The following is a 25,605-nucleotide window of genomic DNA, read 5'->3' on the forward strand; positions in this document are numbered from 1 at the left end:
TGGGTGCTCTGTCTCGGTTTTATGCCTTTAAGTACCATTATATGCTGATGACTATTGAACCTACATTTCTGGTTCTGGCCTCTCCAGATTCAAATATCTGACTGGCTATTGCTTTTAATTTTCCCTGTCCTCCTAAGAGCACCTCAGATTTCACACACCTATAACTGGCTGCCTAACCACACTCCTCCACACCTACTCTTCCCTTACTGTTCCCATCATAGCTGCTCATAACCGCATCCTTCCCAGTGTTCTGGCCGAAAAACTTGGAGTCATCTTTGGCTCTTCTTTTTCTCATATTTTACACATCCAACCAATTAACTCATCTTGTCAACTAATCCTTCTAGTCCAGAGGAGTCCAACTACTTACTGTCTTCACTGCTACCACTCTTATCTAGGCCACTGTCCTTTCTTTCCTAGATTATTACATTAATTTTCTAACTGATCTCTCTGCCTCCACTCTTATTGGCCTTCATTCAATGTTGGCCTTATTTTTATTCAATACAGCAATCAGAATAATCTTTCCAAAGAAAGGAAGTTTGATCACATTGCTCATACTCAGAGCCCTCCAATTCCTCACCTTCTAATTTAGGGTACAGTGCAAAGTCCAGACAAGGCCTCAAAGGTTCTGTAGAATCTACCCCACCTGACCCAGTTACCTCTCTGAACCCTACTCTCCTCTGCTTGCTGGCTTCACCACACAGACCTGATTACATTTCTTGAACGTGGCGAGGCCTGTCCCAGCCTGAGGGTCTTTAATCTTCCTACTGGATTGTGCTGCCCTGCACAATGGTCAAAGCCTTTGTATTTTGTTTCCTGACCATATCCTCAGATCCCAGAATAGTGTCCGGCACACAGTGAGCACCCAAATATTTGTTGAGTGAGTGAATGATGTGTCTTTATAAAAACAGCATACAGAGTAGCTGTATTTTTAAAGTCTTATCTAAGGGTCTTTATTTTTCAATAGAAAAACTTAACCCAGCTTCAAGCATTATGATAACTGATATGTTTGGTGGTGTTCCTTTGAACCATTTCTGCTTTCTGTTTAATATAGCTATTGGCTTTAATTTTTAATTTTTTTCTGTCTTTTGTTATATTTATCAAGTTTTTTTCCCTTTATTATGAACAATAATGGCCAACACTCCACATGTGCCATGTGTCAGACAATGGGCTAGATATATATATTTTATTTCAAAATAATCATATAACAAAGAAACTTATTCTTATTTTGTAGATGAGATCACGAAAGCTTCGAGATACTAATAATTTATCCAAATTCACATGATTTGTGATAGCTGAACCTTAAACCCAGTTTAGTTCATCTGAAACCAAAATCTTTAATCTTCATTATATTTCTTTTTAATAGTTATTGCCTTTAAATTCTAATAGGACATCATTGTAAAATTGATATTTCTCAATTTTTTGCTGAGAATTAAAGTATATATTTTGTTATCCTATAAAATAGGATACTACTCTTCCCTCAGCCAGTAATTTTTGTTTAAATAATCTGGGACTTAAAATCAGATTTTTAGCCCTTGGTCTTTCTTATCACCTTTCTTAAATTATTTTCTTAATGAACATCAGGATTGTGATAGATTAGCCACAATTATTTTTAATTTAATTGCAGGCATATTCACTGTTTACTGCTCATTTCTTCTGCACTCTCTTCAATTATTGGAATTGTGTTCTGACTTTATTGTCAGTTGTTGGTAAACATTGAGTAATTGGTTGAGGAAGGATATAAGTGGGTCATCTTCTTTATGAGTTCTTGCATAACTGAGAGGCTCCATTGCCATTATGTATGAACCTGAGTAGAGTCACAGTCCTTTTGCTTAGAACTCTTTCAACCTTCCTTTTAAGTTTCGTCATCTAGTTTTGAAGTATTGTGGAGTAAAAGCTAATGCCAAACCCATTGTCTTTCTTTGTTGGAAACTTACTTGTTTCTTCTCTGTCTGGACAAAATGTTTCTAGAAAGTTTTCTCAATCTTTGAAATTCAGAAATTGTATCAGTATCTGTTCAGTTGTAGTGTTTTTATTAGTATTTAAATATAATTGAGCCTTTTCAATTGAAAATTCAAGTCTTAATTGAGCTCAGGAAAATTGTATTCTTTTCTTTTTCTTTTGATATTTCTCTGTTTTTTTTTTTTTTTTTTGCCAAGACTGAAAGTGTATATTTTGTTGTCCTATACCTAGAAAATAGAGATTTTTTTTGTACTTCTCCTCCCTCAATGAATAATTTTTGCTTAAATAATCTTAGAATTTTATTCATTGGTCTTTCTTATCACTTTTAGAAATTATCTTCTTAAAGTTAATGTAAACATATGTTGCATCTCCTTAATCTATTCCCCATTTATCTTCTCTCTTTAGATTTTTACTCTGAATTTTGGGAGAACTTCTTATTTCTTCTAATTTGCTGATTCTGTTTTCTGCAGCATCTAATATTCTGTCTTCTGTCTTTACTGAGTTTCTTTAAAATGTGAGAATTTCTATTGTGTTGTTTGTAATTTTACATGCTCAGATTGTTTGCTTTTCATGGCTACTAGTCCCTATTTTATTAATACAGGGTCTTCTTAAGTCTTACTAAAATTTTAAAAGCACAAATTAGAGATTTTAAAATGTGTCCTTCTGTTTCTTGCAATAAGTCTGCTTCAGAAGAAGTCATTTGTTCTGCTCTGTTAATGACTTTTCTTCTTTTGAACTGTTGAATATTTTGTAATGTCCAGTTATTTTTCTCTAGCTCATCTGTAGAATAGAATGTCTGTTTAATATTAGGAGCTGAAATTCATCCTGAGTAAAAGCCTGAGGCTGTTAGATCTTTCAGGTATAGACTGAAGAAGGGGCAATATATTTATTGTCATTTTACCAATGTGGAAATTCTGTTTAAGTTAGAGAGTTGTCCCAGATAGATAAGGAAGTAGTTTCTGAAAAAGGAGTGTTGACCTGGCATTGATGTGGCTACCCTCTCTGTCTCAGCAGCTGGAAACCAGCTGGGGCTGTGCTGTTTCCCTCACATAGCACAGCAGCCTCATGCCCTCCTCCAGAGCTGGCCATGGTGATGGCCCACACTGTTCCGTGTGCCAAATACACCATGTGCTGGCTGGGAGGGCTGCCGTGGGATTCCTTCCTCCTAGACTACAGCTGTGTGGCAACCTGTTCCCCAAAGAACTGCTCAAAGATCTGCTTTCATCTTTAACCCCATTTGCTCCAAGTTGGGGTTTTGATGAAGTTCCAACAGAAGCCTTGTTTATTTCCACCCCGGGTATCTTTCTTCCTTATGTGCTGATGGATGGCATGCCAGCTGGTGCTGCCCTTACTCCTTACCTGTCTGTGGCTGAAATATTTTAATATATAGTTGGCACCCTCCCTCATTTCTTGAGTTTCTCTTGTTTTCTTGTTCATATTAGTAGGTCAGTGAATTAAATATAAAGGCTTATATCACCCTATTGGTAGAAAATTCATACTAAGAGTCTCTATAAAAGTGACTTTAAAACAACTTGCACTGAATAAAACTTTCAAACACATGAAGTTTGGACATAAGCCCAGTGGGATTTGGCCCATTTTGCTCAGAGCTCAAGTGTACTCTATTAGTTTAGGTGAGGAAGGAGACTTTAGGAAAGCAAGTTGCAAATCTAATGTTCTGGGAATTTGTGGAAGTTTTATCTACATCAACATAATGAAGAAGTAAACATTTTGGCAGAGTTGCTAAAGAAGTTCATGGTTGTGAATAATTCCTGGGTCTTTCATAATTTATGGTGCTGGAAAGAAAGTGGTGTTTGGTTCTAACACAGCTCTAGGCTGGGTTGTAGAGTTTTCAAAGCATGTTTCCTTAGGAGCAGTGCAGGGTCAGTGGGGCACACATCTAATCAGGTAAATAGCCTAGAGCAGGGGTTGGCAAACTGCAGCCTGGCACCTGCTGGGTACAGCCTAAAGCTAAGAATGGTTTTTTACCTCTTTAAATGGTTGGAAAAAATTTTAAAGTAATATTTCCTGACATGGGAAAATAATATGAAAGTAAATTTTATTGCTTACCAATACAGTTATTGCTTACCAATACAGTATTGCTTACTAATACAAACAGAACACGGTCTGTTTTTTTGTTGTTGTTGTTTAAGTATTGTATGTGGCTGTTTTTGTGTTACAATGACAGTGTGGAGTATATGTGACAGAGACCATATGACCTGTAAAACTTAACATATTTACTATCTGGCCCTTTACAGAAAAAAGTTTTCTGCCCCCTGCTCCCACTGACCCACAGTGTTCCCCTTGAGACCCACATTCTGTAAGAGGAGTCACAGAGCAGACTAGGCTTCTGAGATAGAGGAGGACAGCTGTATCACCTCTGCTTGGAGGGATAGGATCCAGGAATACAGTGGTGCTTAGATGTATCTTAGTTCATCTGGGCTGTTATAACAAAAGACCATAAACAAGGTAGCTTATAAACAACATTTATTTCTTACAACTCTGGAGGCTGGAAAGTCCAAAAGCAAGGTACTGGCAGGTTTAGCATCTTGTGAGGACATGCACTCCGCTTCATAAATGGTGCCTTCTTGGTGGAAAGGGCAAGTAAGCTTCCTCAGGCTCTTTCATAAGGACACTAGTCTCATTCATGAGGGCTCCACCATCTCATCCTAGTCATCTCCCAATATAGCAGATGTCAGAACAAAGAGACAGAAATCAAGGAGTGTAAATTGAATTTTATTTCTGGAATATAGAGCAACATATTATAATATTATAATCCTGTAAAAATGGAAATAACCTTAATTATTAGTATGTACTTTATTCTTTCTCACATATAAACAAATAGCAAAAACATATTTTAAAATTATATACTAAAGTGTACGCTGGTATTTTGATTTTAAACTTCCAGAATATAATTAATTGGTTTTCTAGAAAGTATGTATTTTGAAGTTAGAGTGAAATTTAGGAGTTACCTAGTTTATCCTTGTCATTATAATAACACAGCAGTTAGGACCCCAGGAGCTCAAGTGACTTGCCCAGTGCCACACGAATAGTAGAAGACCTGGGGCTAGAACTCAGGGTTTTTTGCAACTAGTACTGGGACGTTTCAGAACAGTTGTTTTAAAATTTTTACTTTTGTTTATATATTTACAGATTTATAAATCATTGAAATCATAGTAAATCTTCAAGATTGTCTAATCCATTCCACCATGTCTTTATTTTATAGAAGTTCCTTACTTTATAGAAGATACCAAAGCCCAGATAAAGAATCTGAATGCACAGCTTCTTGGGAAAGAAATAATTTTCTTTAAATCTTTAGCAAAGATAGACTTAGTATAAAAGTCTTCATGCATAAAATGGAAGCAAATTTGTTTGGTAGACAGATTAAAGTCTGCTTTTGGGCCGGGCGCAATGGCTCACGCCTGTAATCCCAGCGCTTTGGGAGGCCAAGGTGGGCGGATCACCTGGGCTCAGGATTTTGAGACCAGCCTGACCAACATGGAGAAACCCCGTCTCTACTAAAAATACAAAATTAACCAGGCGTGGTGGTGCATGCCTGTAATCCCAGCTACTCGGGAGGCTGAGGTAGGACAATCACTTGAACCAGGGAGGTGGTGGTTGTGGTGAGCCAAGATTGTGCCATTGCACTCCAGCCTGGGCAACAAGAGCAAAACTCCATCTCAAAAAAAAAGTCTGCTTTTAAATAAAGTATGTTAATTTAATAAAATCAAAAGCTGTTGGCAACAACAGCAAAAAAGAATGAATGGCGTTTAACAGAACTAATTTTTTTTCAAATTATAGAAGGGGTCACCACAAAATTTTTTAGTTAGCAAGATGTGTTTCTGCACTTAAAATGCTACTCATTTATCCACAGCTTTTTAGAGGAAGCATTTATTTTATAAAACCGTATGAACTGGAAGTGTCGGACCAGTGAGTCTGATAGAGTAGAGTTATTCACAATTAACTTACGGTTGTAAATTATCCTTCTTTTCTTGCTGTGTCTTTCTTTCTATCTGTGTATGAAGAATATTTGTTGCCTGCCTCACAGTTTACTGATGTTTATTTCTAAGCTGAGTAATCTGTACTTTGTCAGACTTTTTATATGGTTGTCACAGCCATACAACTTAGAAAACTAAGCATAATAGTTTTTGGTTTTTTTCAGGGGTACAGTTTACTTATTTAAGTTTCTAATGATAATACAAAACCAGAAATGTATATTACTGAAAAGAAAAATCAATAAGATTAAGTCAAGTAATTAAAAATAAACTAAAGCCTAAAAGCTTTTTAAAAGATTAAGTTAGAGTCATTTTGTTTTTCCAAAATGGATTGTATATTTCAGTTCTCAAATTAAAATTAATGATTTATAATACCTCCTAAATTGTATTATCTAAAGTTTTCATTTATTAAGTATTTTGTGGAAGTTATGAATATTGATACATTGTCTTCCAGTAATTTATATCTGTATCAATCTTTAGAAAAATGTCATGACAAGGAGTTATTTACAAAGACTCAGTAAGATGTGATGTAAAAATGAACAAATTAATGAGCAAAAACAACATTATATATTTTGTTTTTTATAAATTATATTTGATTTTAATGGATTTGACATTTTCTCTTTGAACACAGTTTTCCAGGTCTCTATTTAGGAGAGAAAATGAGAATGTAAATTGAAATAACATTTAATATTAATTTCATCTCTGGCATTTATAAGGAAGGAAGGTTTAAACAAAGCATGGCAAGTTATAGAGACTGGTAGTCTCAGGTTCATCTAAAATGATTATCATCATGTAAGCAGCTTCTGGAACACACAATCTCAATGCTCAATAATAACAATAAAGATAATTTAATTTTGTTATCTATAAACATTTATTGAGCACTTATGTGTCAGGTACCAATTAAGCTCTCTGTGTATTAATTCACTTAATCTTAATAACTCTAAGAGCTTTATCATATTGATATCCTTATTTTACAGATGAGAAAAGGGAGGCATGGAAAAAGTGAAGTAATTTGCCCATGAGCACACAGCTGGCAAGTAGCTGGGCAGGGTTCAAGATACGCAGACTTGCTCCAGCAAACATGCCCCAACCACTTCACTAGGGCAGTGGATCTCAGCAGCATCAGCAGCACCTGGAACATATTGAGCAGCACCTTCTCAGGCCACACCTCAGACCTACTGAGACAGAAACTCTAGGATGGTGCTTGACAATCTGCCCTTTGATGAGCCCTCCAGGTGCTTCTGGTGAATACTAAAGTCTGAGAACCCCTGCCTAGATCAAGAAAGTAGTAGTATTATTTTCAATCAAGGGCCAGCAGCGTAGTAGTGGAGACAGACCTGAAAACATGTAATTGCCATCAGTCTAGTAATTGCAGTAAAGGAGGAATGTATTAGGAACAGTGGTGTTGCAAAGGAGAATGTGAGGGGAAGGGAAAGTTTTGCTTTTTGAGCATTGAGAAATTTGCACTTTAGTTTCAAAGATAGAGGAAGGGCAACCAGTTTCAGTATTGATAGAGTGCTGGTTTTGCTTGTTTAGAGGTTGAATAAATAGTCCAAATGACTTCAAATGGTTCTGAATGTTTTGGCAGAGCAGGATAATCATTGTAGTGATCCTCTGTTTTGCCTATTTTCTGGCCATGATTGTGTCTCTGATGTGTGTACTATTTCTGAAATTGATGGTTACAAAGTAGTCAGAGGAGGCGTTCTAAAGATCAAATAAGGTAATGATGCCCCCTTTTTTTTTTTGCCTAGAAAAAATACTTGGCATTAGATGTTCGAAAGACTGATCTTCAATAATAGTACCCATTTTATCTACCTATTAAATCCAAAGTTAAGTCTAATAAAACTACAGTCTCTTGCATTGGGATGTGATAGAATTAGCATTACAAGATACTGTCATAGCTTGTGATACCTAAATCACTTGACCTGTTCGGTGAGTCATCCTCATTTTTCAGGGTACCGCATTTTAGAAATTCTCACAGTGGGCTTCCAGGCTAAACAAATTATTTGCACTTCTTGTTCTGCTGGAAACAGGGATTAGACATAAAGTAAACAACATGGCCTGACTACTCTTTGTAACATCTTCGAAGAGATGGCCCTGATATGCACCACTGTTTTCAATCACTTAAAAGGCAATAATTCAATTATGCCATCCTTTATATAAGAACTGCCATTGCTTTCATTCACTTCCAGGCCTGACACAAGTAAATCACTTCAATAAAATCCCTTTTTTCCCCTCCTAGAGACTAGCATAAGTAATGATACCAGTGGTCTAGCAAGGGCAAAATGAATATAATGTTCTTTCAGAAAAGCAAAATGTTTCACTGTGTTACTTGGGAAATTACTTGTCTTGTGTGTGTTATGTGAAAGATATTTAAATGATCTTATTAAGTGTGCTTTTTAGAGATGTAACTATTGCACTCTTTTTAAAAAAAAAAAATTAAGTGCACGAATTTAGCAGTTATGTACAATTTGTGGGAAGAGGAATACACCTTAGAAAAACACCATCCAGAATTTGGGCCCATGGACAGCAAATCCTTTATAAATATACAAAAAATATCTTCCAAGATATTGAAACAAGTTCTTTTGCATGTGAAAATAACCACCTAATTATTTCCTACGTTCATGTAAAATTTTGTTAATATGACTTACGGTTCAGACTTAAAGGACATCAGCTTGAATGTATGTTATAGTTGTCGTTTTATTAGAGGTTGCTCAGCTCACTTGACTTTCTTCTTAATGATCTCAAAAGACAGTCACTCTCTAATATTGTAGTAAATTAAGCCTTTGAGTAAATAACATCAGCTGTTTAGGCTGCTGGGGTTCAACATTATCAGGTGTTTGTATATAAAGATTAAAATATATGGCAGTTGGTAAATTAATTAGGGTCCATGTTATGCCAGATTATCCTCCCCATTAACTTTTGCTTTGAATATATTCACCAGTACCTCTCAGTGAATGATAAAATGTTTTCATTTCAACAAGCCTAACTCATGGGATTCAATAAGTCTGTTCAAGGGATATTTAAAAATAGGTTACACTTTTAAACAAGTGATAATGGACTCACTAAAGCTTAACATTTCTCTTTGATGTCAGATATAGTTTTATAATAGAACTGCAAGTAATATTCTAGTCAATTTCTCTACCGACTTTAGCATTCAGTCACTGAGAAAAATCCTGTTTCGACCACATTATTCTGAATTAGGATTATACAGACAGGTAGAATAAATTGGAAAAAATATAATCTAAGAGGATAAAATATTTTTACCTGTTTTAGATATACTTTTAAAGGCACTTATATTTACCATCTTCTATGTGCCAGACACTATTTTGGGTAATTCAAATGCATTTTCTCATTTAATCCTTATAGTAATACTTCTTATTGTTATTCTCTGTTTTATTTTTATTTTCCATAGCACTATTATCAACGTGTAACATACTACATGTTTTTCTTATTCTCTCCCCCACTTTTCACCCCAACTCCCAGTCTTCCCTTTACCCTCATCACTCATTAGACAGGGATTTTTTTTTTTTTTTTTTTTGCTATCTCTGCAATTCCTTGTTCATAGTAGTGACTCAATACTTTTTTTTCAATGAATGAGTGGCCCTGTGAGGCAGATGTTATGCTCCCCAATGTACAGATGAAGAGAGGTTAAGAAAGTAACAAAGTCAGAATGTGAAAATGGTTGTAGATGATCACCTACTCATCTATTCATTCATGCATTTGATAAATGACATTAAAGCCCATGATATTTCCAATATATTGCGCTGCTTACCATACATAAATTACATTGATAAATCAGCATAATTATATTTTTTAACCAACTCATTATAATGGGTTCCCAAAGTACTAATGTTAGACCAGCAGTTCTTTTGTTTTTGTTCATTGGTGGGTTATCATAGTCTCACTTTGTAATGTGAGATTAATTTTAAATAAATAATACGTACATCCAAAATTCAAAAGTTATACAGGAGTATATGGTGAAAAGTATCCATCCACACACCTGTCTTCCATTTCTAAACTTGCCTGCTCATTGGAGTCACCAGAGGGGAATGTTAACAATTACTGAAGCCTGTCTCCCACTCCCAAAGATTGTGATTTAATTGGTATGGGAGTGTGGTGTCGGCTTTGGAATTTTTAGAAGTTCCCCTGGAGAGACATTGCTTTTAGTAAAGGTAAAGCCACAAGGGCCAAATATACCCTATTTCCTGAGGCAACCAAGAAACAAACAAAATATGCAAAACAATGTTTTTTATAACACTGGATATCGGGCAACAAAAGACAATAATCTCTGAGGGATGGGAAACAAATGAGGTGAGCCCTGTGATGACACAGCTTATTTCCTGAGAGAGTATAGACCATGGCAGTGGGGGAGAATATAGGCAGAGCCCACCAGACTCCCTTAGTTGAGAGGTCAGAGCTGAGTTTGCAGAGACCAAAACAGTGAGAATTCATAGGACAGACAATAGAAAAGGTGAAAGCTGCATGGAAAAAGCACTCAAAGATCTACGAAGGATCCCTAAAGAACTCCAAAGATTTATAGAGGATCCCTTTTGAGTATTCAGCTGAGATTTGCTAAGGGAATCCATACGATGAAACTACCAGAGGCTGCAGGGAAGAGTACCTGAAAAGATTAGGGGGAAACGAACAGTACCTTGTGGTCACCCAGGGATAAGGCCTGATGTAATCAGCTGGACTGGAAAACTTTGTGATTTAGGAGGCATTTGGTAGACTATTCAGAAGGGTATTGCTTCAGTAGTGAAGAAGAATTAGCCCTCAACTAAATAGTGTTCCAGTCCTACTTAAAATATCTTGAAAGCAAACTTCCAAAGGATCAAATTATTTCCAGGTAACTAACTATATCCCAAAAGAAACCTCAAGACATGTCTTATATTTATGTCCTTATAAATAGAATACAAAAATATTCAGCACCTGACAAAATTCACAATGCCTAGTATCTAATTAAAGATTACCAGGAATGCAAAGATGCAGAAAATTATGACCCATAATGAGGAGATAATCAGTTGAAACTAAGTCAGAACTCACATAGATATTCTAATTAATAACAAGGACATTCAGACACTTACTATGATTGTATTCCCTATATTCCAGAAATTAAGGAGAGATGTAGAAGATTTACCAAGAATCAAAGTCAAAATTCTAAAGATGAAAACTGCAGTGTATAAAATGAAAGATATACTGGATGGGATTAGTGGCAGATTAGACACTGCAGATGAAAAGATTAGTGAACTTGAAGACGTGGTGAAAGAAACTACACCAAATGAAACACGAGGAGAAAAGATAAATTTTTAAAAATTGAAAGAGCGTCAGTTGTGGAAAAATTTCAAGTGGCCTAATATCTGTGTAATTGGAGGCCCTAAAGGTGGTTGGGTGGTGGGACAAAAAATATACCCAAAGAAATAATATCTAAAAATTTTTCAAATTTAATGACAATTGTAAACACAATCCAAAGAAGCCCAACAAACCCAAGCTCAAAAAGCATGAAGAAATAATACCAAATTATGTTATAGTCAAATTGCACAAAACTAGTGATATAAAGAAAATGTTAAAACAGCCAGAGAATGATAGATATATTACATAAGAGGAACAAAGATAAGGATGAGTACAGATTTCTCATTAGAAACAAAGTAAATGAGGGGACAATGAAGCAACATCTTTAAAGTACAGGTGCTGTTTGACTAACAGTGGGGTTATGGTTGGATAAACCCATCATAAATTGAAAATATCATAAGTCAAAATTGTCTAAGTCCAGATATAACACCATCATAAGCTGAGGACTGTATTGAATGCCACTGCTTTTGCACCATTGTAAAGCTGAAAATTTGTAAGTTGAACCATTGCAAGTTGGGGATCATCTGTACTGAAAGAGAAATCAAGTCTGTTAACTAGAATTCTTTACCCAGCAAAAATATCTTTCAAAAAAACAAAAGCAAAATAAAGACTTTTCCAGACATACAAAAGGTGAAGAATTCACCACCAGCAAACTGCAGTACAGGTATTTTAAAGGAAGTCCCTCAACCAGAAAGAAAATTATACCAGATATAAATCTGGGTGTAAACAAAGGCATGAAGAGCACAGGAATAAGAACTACATGGATAAGTAGATTAATTTTTTATTATTTAAATATTTTAAGAAGATAGTTAATCTTTTAAACAAATATAATAACAATTAGAATGGAGTTTATATAAAAAATGTTTGACAAGAATGGCACAATGGCTGGAAGGGAGAAATGAAAATATATTATTTTGAGGGTCTTATACTAACTTGAAAGATTTAGTATCACTTGAAGGTAGATTGTGACAACTTAAAGATATTTACTATAAATCCTAAGTCATTTACTAAAATAACAAAAGAAAGTTATATCTAATAAACCAACAAAGAATATGAAATGAAATCATTTGAAGAAAACCCAAAAGAAAGCAAAAAAGAGGAAAGAGATAAAAAAGAACAGATGGGACAAACGGAAAACAAATAGCCAGACTTCAACTTAACTATATCAATAATCACATTAAATATAAATGCACTACATATCTCAAAAAACAGAGATTGTCAGTTTGAATTAAAAAGTAAGACCTGATTATATGTTGCCTACAAGAAATGTGCTATGTAAAGACATAAGTTGAAAGTAAAGCAATGAAAAAAAGTAGCATGTTAACAATAATTTTGAAAAACTTAAGAGTTGTTGTATTAATATCAAAGTAGATTTCAGAGAAAAGAATTTTATTAGAGATAAAGTAGATAATTTCATATTACTAAAGGGCTCCATTCTTCAAGGGTAATATATAGTCCTACATCTTTATGTCAGACAGAAGCATAAAAAAAACAGACAAATATACAATCATGGTTGGAAATTTTAATATCCCTTTCTTAATAATTGATAGAGCAAGTAGACAGAAAATGAGTAGAGACCCAGAAGATTTGAACAACAGTATCAACTAACTTGACCCAACTGATGTTTAGAAAATATTATCTAAAATTAGGCCAGGCACGGTGGCTCACACCTGTAATCCCAGCACTTTGGGAGGCTGAGGTGGGCAGATCACGAGGTCAGGAGATCGAGACCATCCTGGCTAAAATGGTGAAACCCAATCTCTACTAAAAATACAAAAAAATTAGCCCGGCGTGGTGGTGGGTGCCTGTAGTCTCAGCTACTTGGGAGGCTGAGGCACGAGAATCACTTGAACCCGGGAGGCAGAGCTTGCAGTGAGCTGAGATCGCACCACTGCACTCCAGCCTGGGTGACAGAGTGAGACTCCATCTCAAAAAAAAAAAAAGAAAATATTATCTAAAATTAGCAGAATATGCCTTCTTTGAAAGTATACACAGAACATTTATAAAGATCTTACACTCTGTGCAAAAGAAGTCTTAATAAATTTAAAGGCATTCAAGTCATACAAAGTGTGCTCTCTGATCGTAATGGAATTATATTAGAGGAAATAACAGGAAGATATCTCGAAAGTCCCCAAATATTTGAAAGTCAAATAACACATGTCTAAACAACCCTTGGGGGAAGGAAGATATCAAGAGGGAAATTAGAAAATATTTTGAACTGAATAAAAATGAAAATACAACATATAAAAACTTGCAGGATTCTGCTAAAACATTACTTCCAGAAAATTTATAGTGCTACATCTCTGCTTTAGAAATGAAAGGTCCCAAATCAATAACCTCATCTTCCATCTCAAGAAACTAGGACAAGAGTGAATGAAACCCCAAAGCAAGTAGAAGAAAGAAAATAATAAATATCAGAGTAGAAATTGATGGAATAGAAAACAGGGAAGAAGTAGAGAAAAATCAATGAAATAAAAAGTAGAGATTAATAAAATTGATCATTTGCTGGCCAAACTGACCAAGAAAATAAGGGAAGAAAATATAAATTACCATAATCAAGAGTGAAAGGAGTAATATCACTACAAATTCTACAGGTATTAAAAGGAAAGATAATAAAGTAATATTATGAACACTTACAATTAAAATTTTAACAATTTAAACAAATTGACAAATTTCTTGTAGACAGAATCTACCAAAGTTCATTCAAGAGAAAACAGATACTCTGATAGTTTTGAATTTGTAGTTAAAAAACTTTTACAAAGAAAACTCTAGGTCCAGATGGTTTCACTGGTGAATGATACCAAACATTTAAGGAAGAAATAATGACAATTCTACCTGAAATCTTCTAGAAAATTGAAGAGGAGGGAAGAGTTTTAACTAATTCTATGAGACTAGCCTTATCTTGATACTAAAACTAGAGAAAGACCAATATTCTTCATGAATATACATGGAAAAATTCTAAACAGAATTTTAGGAAATTGAATTTAAAAAGCGATAATATGTCATAAATAACTAGGGCCTAGTTCAGGAATGCAAGGTCGATTTAACATTTGAAATTCAATGGATGTAATGATCATACTGACAAACTAAAAACAAAACTATATGATTGTCTCAACAGACACAGAAAAAGCATTTAACAAAATTCAACCTCTATTCTTAAAAACTCTCAGCAAACTAGGAATAGAAGAGAACCTTTAGTCTGGTAAATTGTATGTACAAAAACCCTAGAATGAATATTACATCTAATGGTGAAAAATTGAATGCTTTCTGTAAGATAAAGAACAAGTTATTGATGTCCATTTTTTTTTTTTTTTTTTGAGATGGAGTTTCGCTCTTGTTGCCCAGGCTGGAGTGCAATGGCTTGATCTTGGCTCACTGCAACCTCTGACTCCCGGGTTCAAGCGATTCTCCTGCCTCAGCCTCCCAAGTAGTGGGGATTACAGGCATGGGCCACCATGCCCAGCTGATTTTTTTATTTTTAGTAGAGACGGGGTTTCTCCATGTTAGTCAGGCTGGTCTTGAACTCCCGATCTCAGGTGATCCGCCCACCTTAGCCTCCCAAAGTGCTGGGATTACAGGTGTGAGCCACTGTGCCCGGCCCATTCTTACCACTGCTAATTCAACATTGTACAGGTAGTTTTAGCCATCGCAGTAAGTTAGGAAAAATCAAAGTCATTGTGATCGGAAAGACAGAAGTAAAACTATCTTTGTGTACAGGCATCATGATTATCTATACAGAAAACCCAAACCTCCAAAACCCACTAGAACAAGTAAGTGTTTGGCAAGTTCACAGAATACAAGATCAATATACAAAATAAATTGTATTTCTATCTATTATAAATGAATATCAGAAATTGAAGTTAAAAAGCAATATTTGCTATAATACAAAGTAGGGATAAATCTGGCAAAGGACATGCGAGACGTATATACTTAAAACTTCAAAAACATTGCTGAGAGAAATTAAAGAATACCTAATGAAATGGAAGGATATACTGGTTCATGATCTGAAGGATGCAGTATTAAGATGTCAGTTATGCAGAAATTGATATGTAGATCTAAAATAATCCTGATCAAAATCACAGGAGTCTTTTTTGTAGAGATTGACAAAGTAATATTAAATTTCATATGGAAATACAAAGCACTAGAATAGCCAAAACAACTTTGAAAAAAAAGATAGAGTACTAACACTACCTAATGTCAAAAGTACTAATACTTTTATTCAGCTAGGGTAATCAAGACAGTATAGTTTTGGTGTCAAGTTCCACAAACACATCAATAGAATAGAGAGTCCAAGAGTAGACCCACACATATGTGATGGACAAGGGACAGTCTTCTCAACAAGTAATGTTGAAATAATGGAATATTCATAAGCACAAAAATGAACAATTAATAACTCATTCATATATAAAATTAACTCAACATGAATCTTAGACACAAACATAAAACCTCACACTATAACACTTTCAGAAAAATATTAGGAAAAAAATTTGTGGTCTGGGGCTAGGCAAAGATCTTAAAATATGGCACCAAAAGCATGGTCTATAGAATTACAAATGGATAAATTGCACTTTATCAAAATTAAAAACTCTGCTTTTAAAAAGAAACTGTGTAGGAAAGAGAAAAGGCAAGCCACCGCCTAGAAGGAAATATTTGCAAATCATATATTCTATAAACACCAGTGCCCAGAATATAAAAAGAAATCTCAAAACTCAGAAAACAAATAACCTAATTTTTTAAATGAACAGAATATTAACAGCTAGAAATATGGAAGCAAATAAGCACAGAAAAAGATGTTCAACATTATAGTCATTAGGAGAACACAATTAAAATATGATGGAATACCGGCACATGCATATTACAATAGCTAAAATTAAACGTTGACCATGTCAGGTGTTAGTGAGAGTATAGAGGACCTGGAATTCTCATACACTGATGGTGGGAATGCTAAATTGTATGACTACTTTGACAAATAGTTTAGCAGTTTCTTTAAAAACTGCACATATATGCAATCTAGTCATTTCATCCTTAGATGTCTTTCCAAGATAAATAAAAGTATATGTCCATTTTTTAAAAAGTATGCATGAATATGTGTAGCAGCTTCATTTGAACATTCAAAAACTAGAAACAAGTCAAATATCCATCAATAAATGAATAATCCATAATATATCCATGCAATATAATACTACTCAGAGCAAGAAATATTAATGTATGTGCCAACATGATACATCTTAAAATATGCTGTGTGAAAGAAGCCAGATAAAAAAGAATATATTAGGTAAGATTTCATCTTTGTAAAAGTTTAGAAAATGCGGACTAATATATTAGTGGTTTCCTTGGAAAGGTTTGTTGTGATGGGGACCATGGAGCATAGGAGCTCGAGGAAGCTTTTGTAGGTGTTAGACATTTTCGTTATTGTGCTTGTGGCAGTGGTGTCACTGGTGCGTACATATGCCCAAACTGATCAAACTATACACTTTTTTATTTTATTTTTTTAAGATGGAGTTTCACTCTTTTGTCCAGGCTGGAGTGAAGCGGCACGATCTCAGCTCACTGCAACCTGTGCCTTCAGGTTCAAGCAATTCTCCTGCCTCAGCTTCCTGAGTAGCTGGGTTTATAGGTGCCCACTACCATGCCCGGCTGATTTTTGTATTTTTAATAGAGACAGGGTTTTGCCATGTTGGCCAGGCTGGTCTTGAACTCCTGACCTTGGGTGATCCACCCACCTGGGCCTCCCTAAGTGCTGGGATTACAGGCATGAGCCACCGGCCCCAGCCCCGGCCCCATACACTTTAAATATGTGCCACTTTTTGTATTTTAATCATATCTCAGTATAGTTTTTTTGTTTGTTTGTTTCAAGATCCCTAGTTGATTCAAACATACACACAAATTTGAGAATCACGACTCCAATCCTTCAGGTCCCTGATTTCACCCTGCAGAGGCAACCTCTTCTAGGCAGTTTCTTGTTCTGGAAACTGGAACATTCTAGAAATCCTGTGCACATGCAGGCGTATATGAACATACATATCCTGTGTTCTAACTTCACAAATGGTAGCATACTTTACATATCATTCTGTATTTTACTTTTTTCACTTACTGTATCTTGAAAATTATTCCATATCTATACATATGAAATGACCTCATTCTTTTTGACAGCTATGTGTTAATGCAGTGGATCTGGATCCTGATTATTTTGACTGTAAGAGGTGGTACTTTATTCTTACTCTAAAACAATTTGAGAATAGTGATGTAACTTAAATAGTTGCAGAATTAATTTTCCTTTTAGGCATATCCTTAAGTCCTCATAATCACACTATATATTATAAAATGCCTTCATCTATGTGGGTATATAAGCTTTCTACAACACAAGATTTACTATGAATTAGGTAGTAATTTTTCACAGGTAAAGTTTGCATATTTATGTGAAATGTTGACAAGTGTTAACATTTTAAAAATTTATTATGACATTTTATTTGCTTTGCTTATTCCCTCAGTATGAAATGTGGTGTTTTGTTTGTCCTTCCTCATTTAACACATATTTTATAAGTCCTCTTTTGTCCTTTGCTGGTCAATTTGGCATTGGTCTTCGGGCCACAGCTGTTCCAGAAATGTGTGCCATGCAGACTAATCTGTTATCAGTATGCACTTTTGGCAAACAAATTGGCTAAAATTGTACTGGCTTTTTTTTTTTTTAAAGCAGAAGGTCAAATTGTCCAATGCCAAAATAATTTTTTTATTTTCTAAAGTTAACTTCACTCTTTGGTTGATAGACTATGTTACAGGAGGAAGACCATCTACAAGACAATGTACCAATTTACCTAGAGGCTAAAACTCCTTATTGGTCATTTGTGTTTTCTTCATGGGTTTTTTGTAATTTTCAGTCTTACAGCAACAAGGGTCTTAGTGTTCATTATCCAAACTATCCATATTGTACTATAATCTATTAATTTGTTTGATTTCTTGGTGAATATTAGAGTCTTTTGATGACTAATGATAATTTGAACTTTTTGCCAACATTTCATCTGTTGTTGGATCTGTGCAGTTTGTATCAACTGAGTATTTGTTTTGTATTTGTTAGCTGATGAAGTCAGTAAGAAGAGTCATTGCAGCTCCTTGTAGTAAATTCATTCACTTATTATTTTTCACATCATGAAATTCCATATTCCTGTGGTCAGGTTTCATAGCTCCTGTTCACCCCTTTGTCCTTCATTTTAAAGTATTTCAAGGGATTGTCCTTGTCCTAGTCAGTCATGTTTGCTTGCACTCATACACCTGAGGTCATGTCTCTGAGGAGTCACTGTACAACAGAATAAATGTACATGTTTTGAATTTCATCTTTCTGTGCAGTGGTTGCTTTTTGGCTGAGAAAATGGCTTTACTGATTAGTAAGTTACCTCTAAGACCTCTATCTCTGAGTCCTTTACATTTTAGTTAACCTGTGATGTGTCACTCTAACCTAGGGAAAGTGTGGAGAGCCTGATTCAAAAGCATTCCTATGCACGCTCACCCATCCGTACCTATGGAGGAGAAGAAGATGTCTTGGGGGATGAGAGTCAGACAACCCCAAATCGAGGTAAGGTAGCTTCCAAGGCCATGGAATTGCTGGGAAGCAGAGCACCTAAAGGAGAATGGGGGCAGGTCGTTGATGAGACGGCCAGTCCTCAGAGTACATGATGCCCGGAAAGGATTTCAGGAGCCTCCCTGGGAAGGGAGAGCCCCGACACTGATCCTCACAGATTTCATTATTTTGCCTTTGAATCATAGGCGATGATGCTGCCTGCAGGTTTCCTATGGTTTTTTTTTTTTTTTTTTTTTTTTAAGTGGAAGAATACTGAGCCTTTGAGTCAGGGATCAGGAGTTACTTGTCCATGATTTAGTACATAAGAGCTGTTGAACTTTGGGGGCAGTCCCCAAGTCCTTCTGAACCTCAGTTTCATAATCTGAAAGTCAGGGAATATACCTGTTCCATCTATGTCAGGTATAATTTGTTAGAATCAAAGACCAAAATAGAAAACACTTTTAAAAGAGGATTGTCCTAACGAAGGATATTACATAGAAGTGGCCCCAATGTTAACAGCAGGAACTGAACAAAGTTTCTCTGTACCCAAGGCTTAGAGAGCAGCTGTCTGCATCTGGGAAGAGAGTCCAGAGAAAAGAGCCCAGAGGGGCTCCATTCTGGCAACAGGAAAGTTCGTATGGGGAGAGAGTCCTCTGCATTGTTTTATGTCCTTAATATGAAATTATATAATCTGTGAAAACATAGGACATTTCTTATTACTCAATCCAAGTGAACCACTAGTGTTACAGTTGACTCTTGAACAACACAGTGGTTGGGGAACCAACTCCTATGTGGTCCAAAACGTGCATATAACTTTTCACTTCCTAAAACTTAACTGCTAATAGCCTACTGTTGATCAGAAGCCTTACCTGTAACATAAACAGTCAATTCATACATATTCTGTATGTTACATATATTACATTCTGTATTCTAATAATAAATCAAGCTAGAGAAAAAGTTATTAAGAAAATCATAGAAAGGAAATATGTTTACTATTCCTTAAGTGGAAGTGGATCATCATAAAGGTCTTCATCCTCATCTTCACACTGAGTTGGCAGAGGACGAAGAGGGGTTGGTCTTGCTGTCTCGGAGGGTGTAGAGGCTGAAGAGGTGGAGGAGGTGAAAGTGAGGCAAGAGGGGTCAGGCACACTCCGTGTAAATTGTAGTGAAAAATATCTGCATGTAAGTGGACCCGTGCAGTTCTAACCCCTGTTGTTCAAGGGACAACTGTATACACTCAGAAAATTCAGTGTCAATTCTATTCTAAATTTCTGGATGCTGTGGTAGGAAAACTTACTTTCGTAGGTTCTCACAACAGTTTTGGAAACCAGACAGCTTGACAGAGATTTAATACATTCAGCCTTCCTTATGACACTGCAGAGGTCAGAACAGATATCAGGTATTTGCAGCTTTTTTTAAGAGAATCAGGTCATTACCTGCAGGCAAGGTATTAATGTTTTGGCCAGTCTGTGGGAGTGTGCAGGCTATCCAATGAGTTGTCTTTTTCCATTTAGTAAATTCTCTATTCCATGTAAGGTGTAAATATCATCTTCTTACCTAGAAAGGTAGATTTGCCTCGCGACAGATCTCATGTATATTTGCCTTTCTAAATTACAGATGTATTATTCTTAAAAACAAATTGATCTTTACAGATAATTTAATTATTGATCTGTACATTGACACAGTGTTTCCAGTCTAATGAGTGTTTTTTCTTACAGGGTCAGCCTTTACAACATCTGATAATTTGTCTCTCAGCTCCTGGGTATCATCTTCTTCCAGTTTTCCTGGGTTTCAGCACCCACAGTCCCTGACTGCTCTTGGCACCAGCACAGCATCCATAGCAACACCCATTCCTCACCCCATCCAGGGTTCTCTGCCGCCATATAGCCGACTGGGAATGCCTCTGACCCCATCGGCCATTGCCAGCTCCATGCATGGGAGTGGCCCCACATTCCCTTCATTCCACATGCCGCGATACCATCACTATTTTCAGCAGGGGCCCTATGCTGCCATTCAAGGACTACGCCATTCCTCTGCTGTGATGACGCCATTTGTATGACTCTTCTAAAAATGGGAGAATCCAGATCCAGAATGTGCAAGTGGGTATGGAAATATAGGACAGGGCTGGGTGGGTGGGATGTGGGGTATTGGAGCAGGGGCTTTCCAGGAGACACAGGACCTATCAAAGAGGAGAGCCGGACTCACAATAAAACCTACCACTGAGGGAATGCACCACGGACCAGGATTCATCTGAGGGACAGCTCTTGGGTTCAGGAGAGAATCCGTGTAAAGTTCTCAGCCAGCCTGAAAGTTTACTGACACAAGGCTGATGAATCTTAAAGTGCATTATTCCTCATGGTTAAAACGCTGTGTTGATGCAGTAATGTATAAAATCATTGTGTATAGGGTTTCTTCCTGCTTTTCACAGGATAAAAGAATCTTCAAAGAGGCCATGCTATATAGCATACTGACCATAATGACTAACTGAAGTCAATTTACCCCTGTAGAAAATGGGAGCCAGTAGAGAAATATTTGTAGTGCTGTAGCATAAGCATGTTTAGTTTTCTTTTGTGTTAGTCTGCTGGGGAAGGAGCTGAGATAATGCTAATGCATCCTGTTTTGTGGATAAACACATGGTAATGACCTCACAAAGTTCTATTTGTAATATTGAAGGGCCAGTAACCAACAAGCTCAGTTTTCACAGTCTTCTTTCTTCCTAGTTCTCTTTATTGCAAATACTTGCCAGAGTTAGGGGTGGGGCTAGAGTTATGGAGGAAAAATCTTCCATATACAGTTTTGAAGCAAGAGCCTCTCTATATTACATGGTAAAACTGAAGTTTGATTTTTCTGGGCTGCATTCTAAACACACTACTGACTAATTCACTGAGGAACACTCCAAAGCCTAGGCATGATATTATGTGAGGCTTGCTTTCACTTACGGCTGGAACAGAAGGATGGTTGTTCTATTCCAGAAGGATTTCTCTGCCGTTGGTGCCAGAGATCCCTTCATTTTCACTTCAGTTTTGGGAGACCTTGTGGATGTTAAAATGCATCTGGACAAATTTTCATTTTCAGTAAATCTGCCTTGTTGTTGCTGCCGCTGATTGACAAGGATTTGAGAATGACCATTTTAAATGCCAGGATAGCCATGATTTAACTTATGCTCCTGAGTGGAAATGTGTCCATACATCTAATTTGGCCCTTTTCCTTACTGTGTTACATTTAGTGACTCCTTTACCATTTTGCTAGGTCTGTAATCTTAAATTGCTTGATAACATAATGGCTCCATAACTGAAATGTTGGCAATTCTTATAAGTAATCTAAAGCATTCTTCCACTTTATTTTCAACTTTTGCTATCTTCTTAAGCCTTCCTTTAATGTTTATAATAGTAACAAATATTTTAGTTATATATGACCTGTATATTGTTTTTGAACAGCATATATATCTATATCTATATCTATAAAAGCATTTACAGTCAGGGTAACACATTTGTCATTTTGCAACAATTTATTTCCCTAATAACATAGATTTAATGAAATAAATAGTTTTTCAACTTTAGATTTAATGCACTTCAACTGCAGGATGTAACCTGTCATCTTAGCAAATTTCTCCAAAACTCTAATTTAATTTTTGTATGTAATATTCATTCTAGTCTTCTTGCTCCAAAAGTATCGAATCTGTTAAAAGGGATGGGCAATATTTCTACTGACAGTAGAAATGTATTTGGGGGGAAATGCAATATACTTATCACATCAGACTCCTGTGGGATTTTATTTGGTGGTTTTAATGTTAGCCTTTTTCATATCACATGCCACTCTGGGCACTTCCAGCCTATGAAGCAAGGCATCATAGCACAGCCTGTCTAGGTGATGCTGTTGTTGGATTTTGCACTTGCTATTCTCCACTATACTCCAAAGTTTACTTACGGAAAAGCATGGGCTGTGTTAACAAAGCATCTCACGATCCTACAGCAAACACTGTGGGCCAATTTTTAACTTGTTGCATGTTATGCTGTAGTATCCACAGGTAGTTTGTTTTCAAACAAAGTACAGGTGTGCATTTCTTTAAAAAAGCAGTTATGAGTAATGCTTAAACTATCCATAGAGCTAGGATAGGGGTTTACTATTTAATAGCTGGCCTATTGCCAGTGCTCCTTTGAATATAGAGTACTGCTGCTTAAAGCAGGAATAACAAAAGATGCTGTTTTACATAATGCTACTCAATACCCTGATAAATTACTGGTCTACTAAGGTGAATCTGTGTCTGAATTTTATTTTCAAAGAGGATGAAAAGATTGTTTTAATACATACTGTTTTGACATTTCTACCAATCTGTGTGTCTCAAAGAGATTTGTGTGTTTTTGTTGAATATGGTTTTACCTAGTATTTCCTGACTTCATAATTTTATTTTGTAATTAAGCAATATAAGACCATAAATAAGAGTGCTTAGAGAAAACAAAGACTAGTCAGACCTAAAATTCTAAATTGGATATATATTTTTAAGTATTATTCGAACCAGAGAAAAGAAGCACAAGTGAAATAGAGCTTAACCTCATCAGAGTCACTTGAGCCATGGAAACCAAGGGGTAGAAATTTCCCCTCCCTGGGCCTTTCTGAGGTATCCTGGTCATTGATTTTTATTAAACCCTTGGGAGTTTAGTATTTAAAATTCCAAAGTGCATTCTGGCAAAAGTAATTTCAAGAACTACACATTTAATGGGAAAGCCAATTGAATAATAAAGGCCATGAATTATAATATATTTAGAATATATTCAGGGTTCCTCCCACACCCCCCCCCCCCACCGAGTATATTACAGTGTCAAAAAGCATGGCTAATGGGAAGTGCTGCTAAAAAGAGGTCCTGCCAGACCTGCTTATCTAATCCTGAGGAATTAATTCAGAACTTAATAGGTTTTGCAGTTGTGGTTTGTTTTTAAAATATCAATAATTCTGAGTAGATTCAAGTTTTTTTTTGTTTTTGTTTTTGAGACGGAGTCTCACTCTGTTGCTAGGCTAGAGTGCAGTGGCACAATCTCGGCTCACCGCAACCTCTGTCTCCTGGGTTCAAGCAATTCTCCTGCCTCAGCCTCCTGAGTAGCTAGGATTACAGGTGCGTGCTACCATGCCCAGCTAATTTTTGTATTTTTAGTAGAGACAGGATTTCACCATGTTGGCCAGGATGGTCTTGATCTCTTGAACTTCTGATCCACCCACCTCGGCCTCCCAAAGTGCTGAGATTACAGGCGTGAGCCACTGCACCTGGCCTCAATTTTTTTTTTTTTTTTTTTTTTTTTTTTTACTAACTTAGTCTTCTCCTCTGTCTACCCTTAGCAATATATAGGTAAACATATCCAGCTTGTCTAATACATCACAGATTATTAGTTAACAGGGTGTAGATTAATGAGCTTATATTGTATTGCTGGATCTTTTGAGTTAATAACAATGGTCACTTGTCCAGAAGGCCTATCATCATTCCTAGTAGGTGGGCACAGAGTAAGAGATATTAAGAAGCTTCCTGATGAGTCGTCATCTAGCAAGGGCCCCGTGTAGGGCTATATTGTAGGAGTTACATTGACTTCTGGGGCATTCCAAGGTCTCCCCTCCTTATCCATATCTCTGTCGTTTTGCTTCTCCAGCCACGACAACACATTTTCCTCTCCAACTGCTCCCTCCCCACCAAAAAAGAAACCCTCTAAAAGGCCAAAGAATAAATATTCTTAGAAGTAAAGTATCCTCATCCCTTGCTGCCTTTTTCAAAGAGGTGTTAGGGTATTTATCCTATTTCTGTATTTCACAGTAGCTTTTCAGGCTGTCCTGCTTATATATAAGCTGATTTATATTGAGAAAAATCACTTTTGAATAAAGAGGATGAAATGACTTTACACCCCATTAAATACTCAGTCAAGCTTAGCCATGACTCAGTAACTAAAAAGTTCAAAAAATCCAGTTATGTAATGTGCAGAGTAACAAATTGCAAGAAAAACAACTTAATCTTCCAGTGACTAAGAAAAACTGTTGTCACTATTAAACATGTAGGAAATTGATAATTATTACAAACAAAGCAATACTCTACCCTAAATCTAGACAAATCACTGGACAGATGATAAGATTTTCAGCTTTGTCCTTTAAAGAGCTGTGCCTGGCTGGATGATGGGTTTTATACAAGTTTTTATGTTATTTCAGAATGTACGGATTTTTTTGTAAACACGCAAAGGGAAGGTTACAAACTCCTTAAACTTTAGAAAACCATCAAATCCTTTCTTTGCTACTTATATTCTATGCCAATTATAATATTCCAAGACTTACCTTTCTTCAGAATGCTTACATATGGAAAGGTTTATTTATAAGCATTTGATAGGTAAATATTCCATATGTATTTTCTAGCCCTTCTTTCTCTGTCCCTCCCTCAAATAACTTCATTACCCTCTCCTTTTTAAACAAAATATCTTGATAATAAGAAAACAAAATCATTTTTTGTGAAATAATACACATGGACAAAAAATACAAGTTGTATTTTACTTCTGGTTCATTAAAATATTGTGTTTAGTTGGATTTTTTCCTCCCTTATTTTCAGAAACATAAAAGAAATTGTTTTATTTCCTAAAGGATAAAATTGGATATAGCCTCTTTAGTAGACACTGTCACAGTTCTGTTGTTTGCTGTGTTCATTTGCTTAATGAATTGCGTGAGAACAGTCACTGTAATGAAATGTGTGTGCTGGGGGGTGGGGGGAAGGGCATGGGAAAT

The 25,605-nt window shown here is 36.0% G+C and overlaps 1 protein-coding gene and 1 long non-coding RNA gene across 4 annotated transcripts in view; one reads left to right on the plus strand and one right to left on the minus strand.

Moving 5' to 3' along the window:
* The window catches only part of TBX20 (T-box transcription factor 20), a 51,594-nt gene extending 30,677 nt beyond the window's left edge, over positions 1-20,917 (plus strand). The window contains exons 7-8 of the mRNA XM_055293445.2: positions 18,761-18,873; positions 20,577-20,917. Of these exons, the coding sequence (XP_055149420.1) occupies positions 18,761-18,873; positions 20,577-20,917 (454 nt within the window). The remainder of the gene's footprint in view (positions 1-18,760; positions 18,874-20,576) is intronic.
* The window catches only part of LOC129490045 (uncharacterized), a 32,672-nt gene continuing 11,529 nt past the window's right edge, over positions 4,463-25,605 (minus strand). For 2 of the 3 annotated variants that reach the window (XR_010113717.1, XR_008660147.2), the window contains 2 exons: positions 7,863-7,974; positions 4,463-4,698 (listed from right to left, as the gene is read on the minus strand). This is a non-coding gene — a long non-coding RNA (uncharacterized lncRNA). The remainder of the gene's footprint in view (positions 4,699-7,862; positions 7,975-25,605) is intronic. The other variant, XR_010113718.1, reaches the window with a different exon arrangement.

The sequence above is a fragment of the Symphalangus syndactylus genome, chromosome 9 (genome assembly GCF_028878055.3).
Source record: "Symphalangus syndactylus isolate Jambi chromosome 9, NHGRI_mSymSyn1-v2.1_pri, whole genome shotgun sequence".
Lineage (NCBI taxonomy): Eukaryota > Metazoa > Chordata > Mammalia > Primates > Hylobatidae > Symphalangus > Symphalangus syndactylus.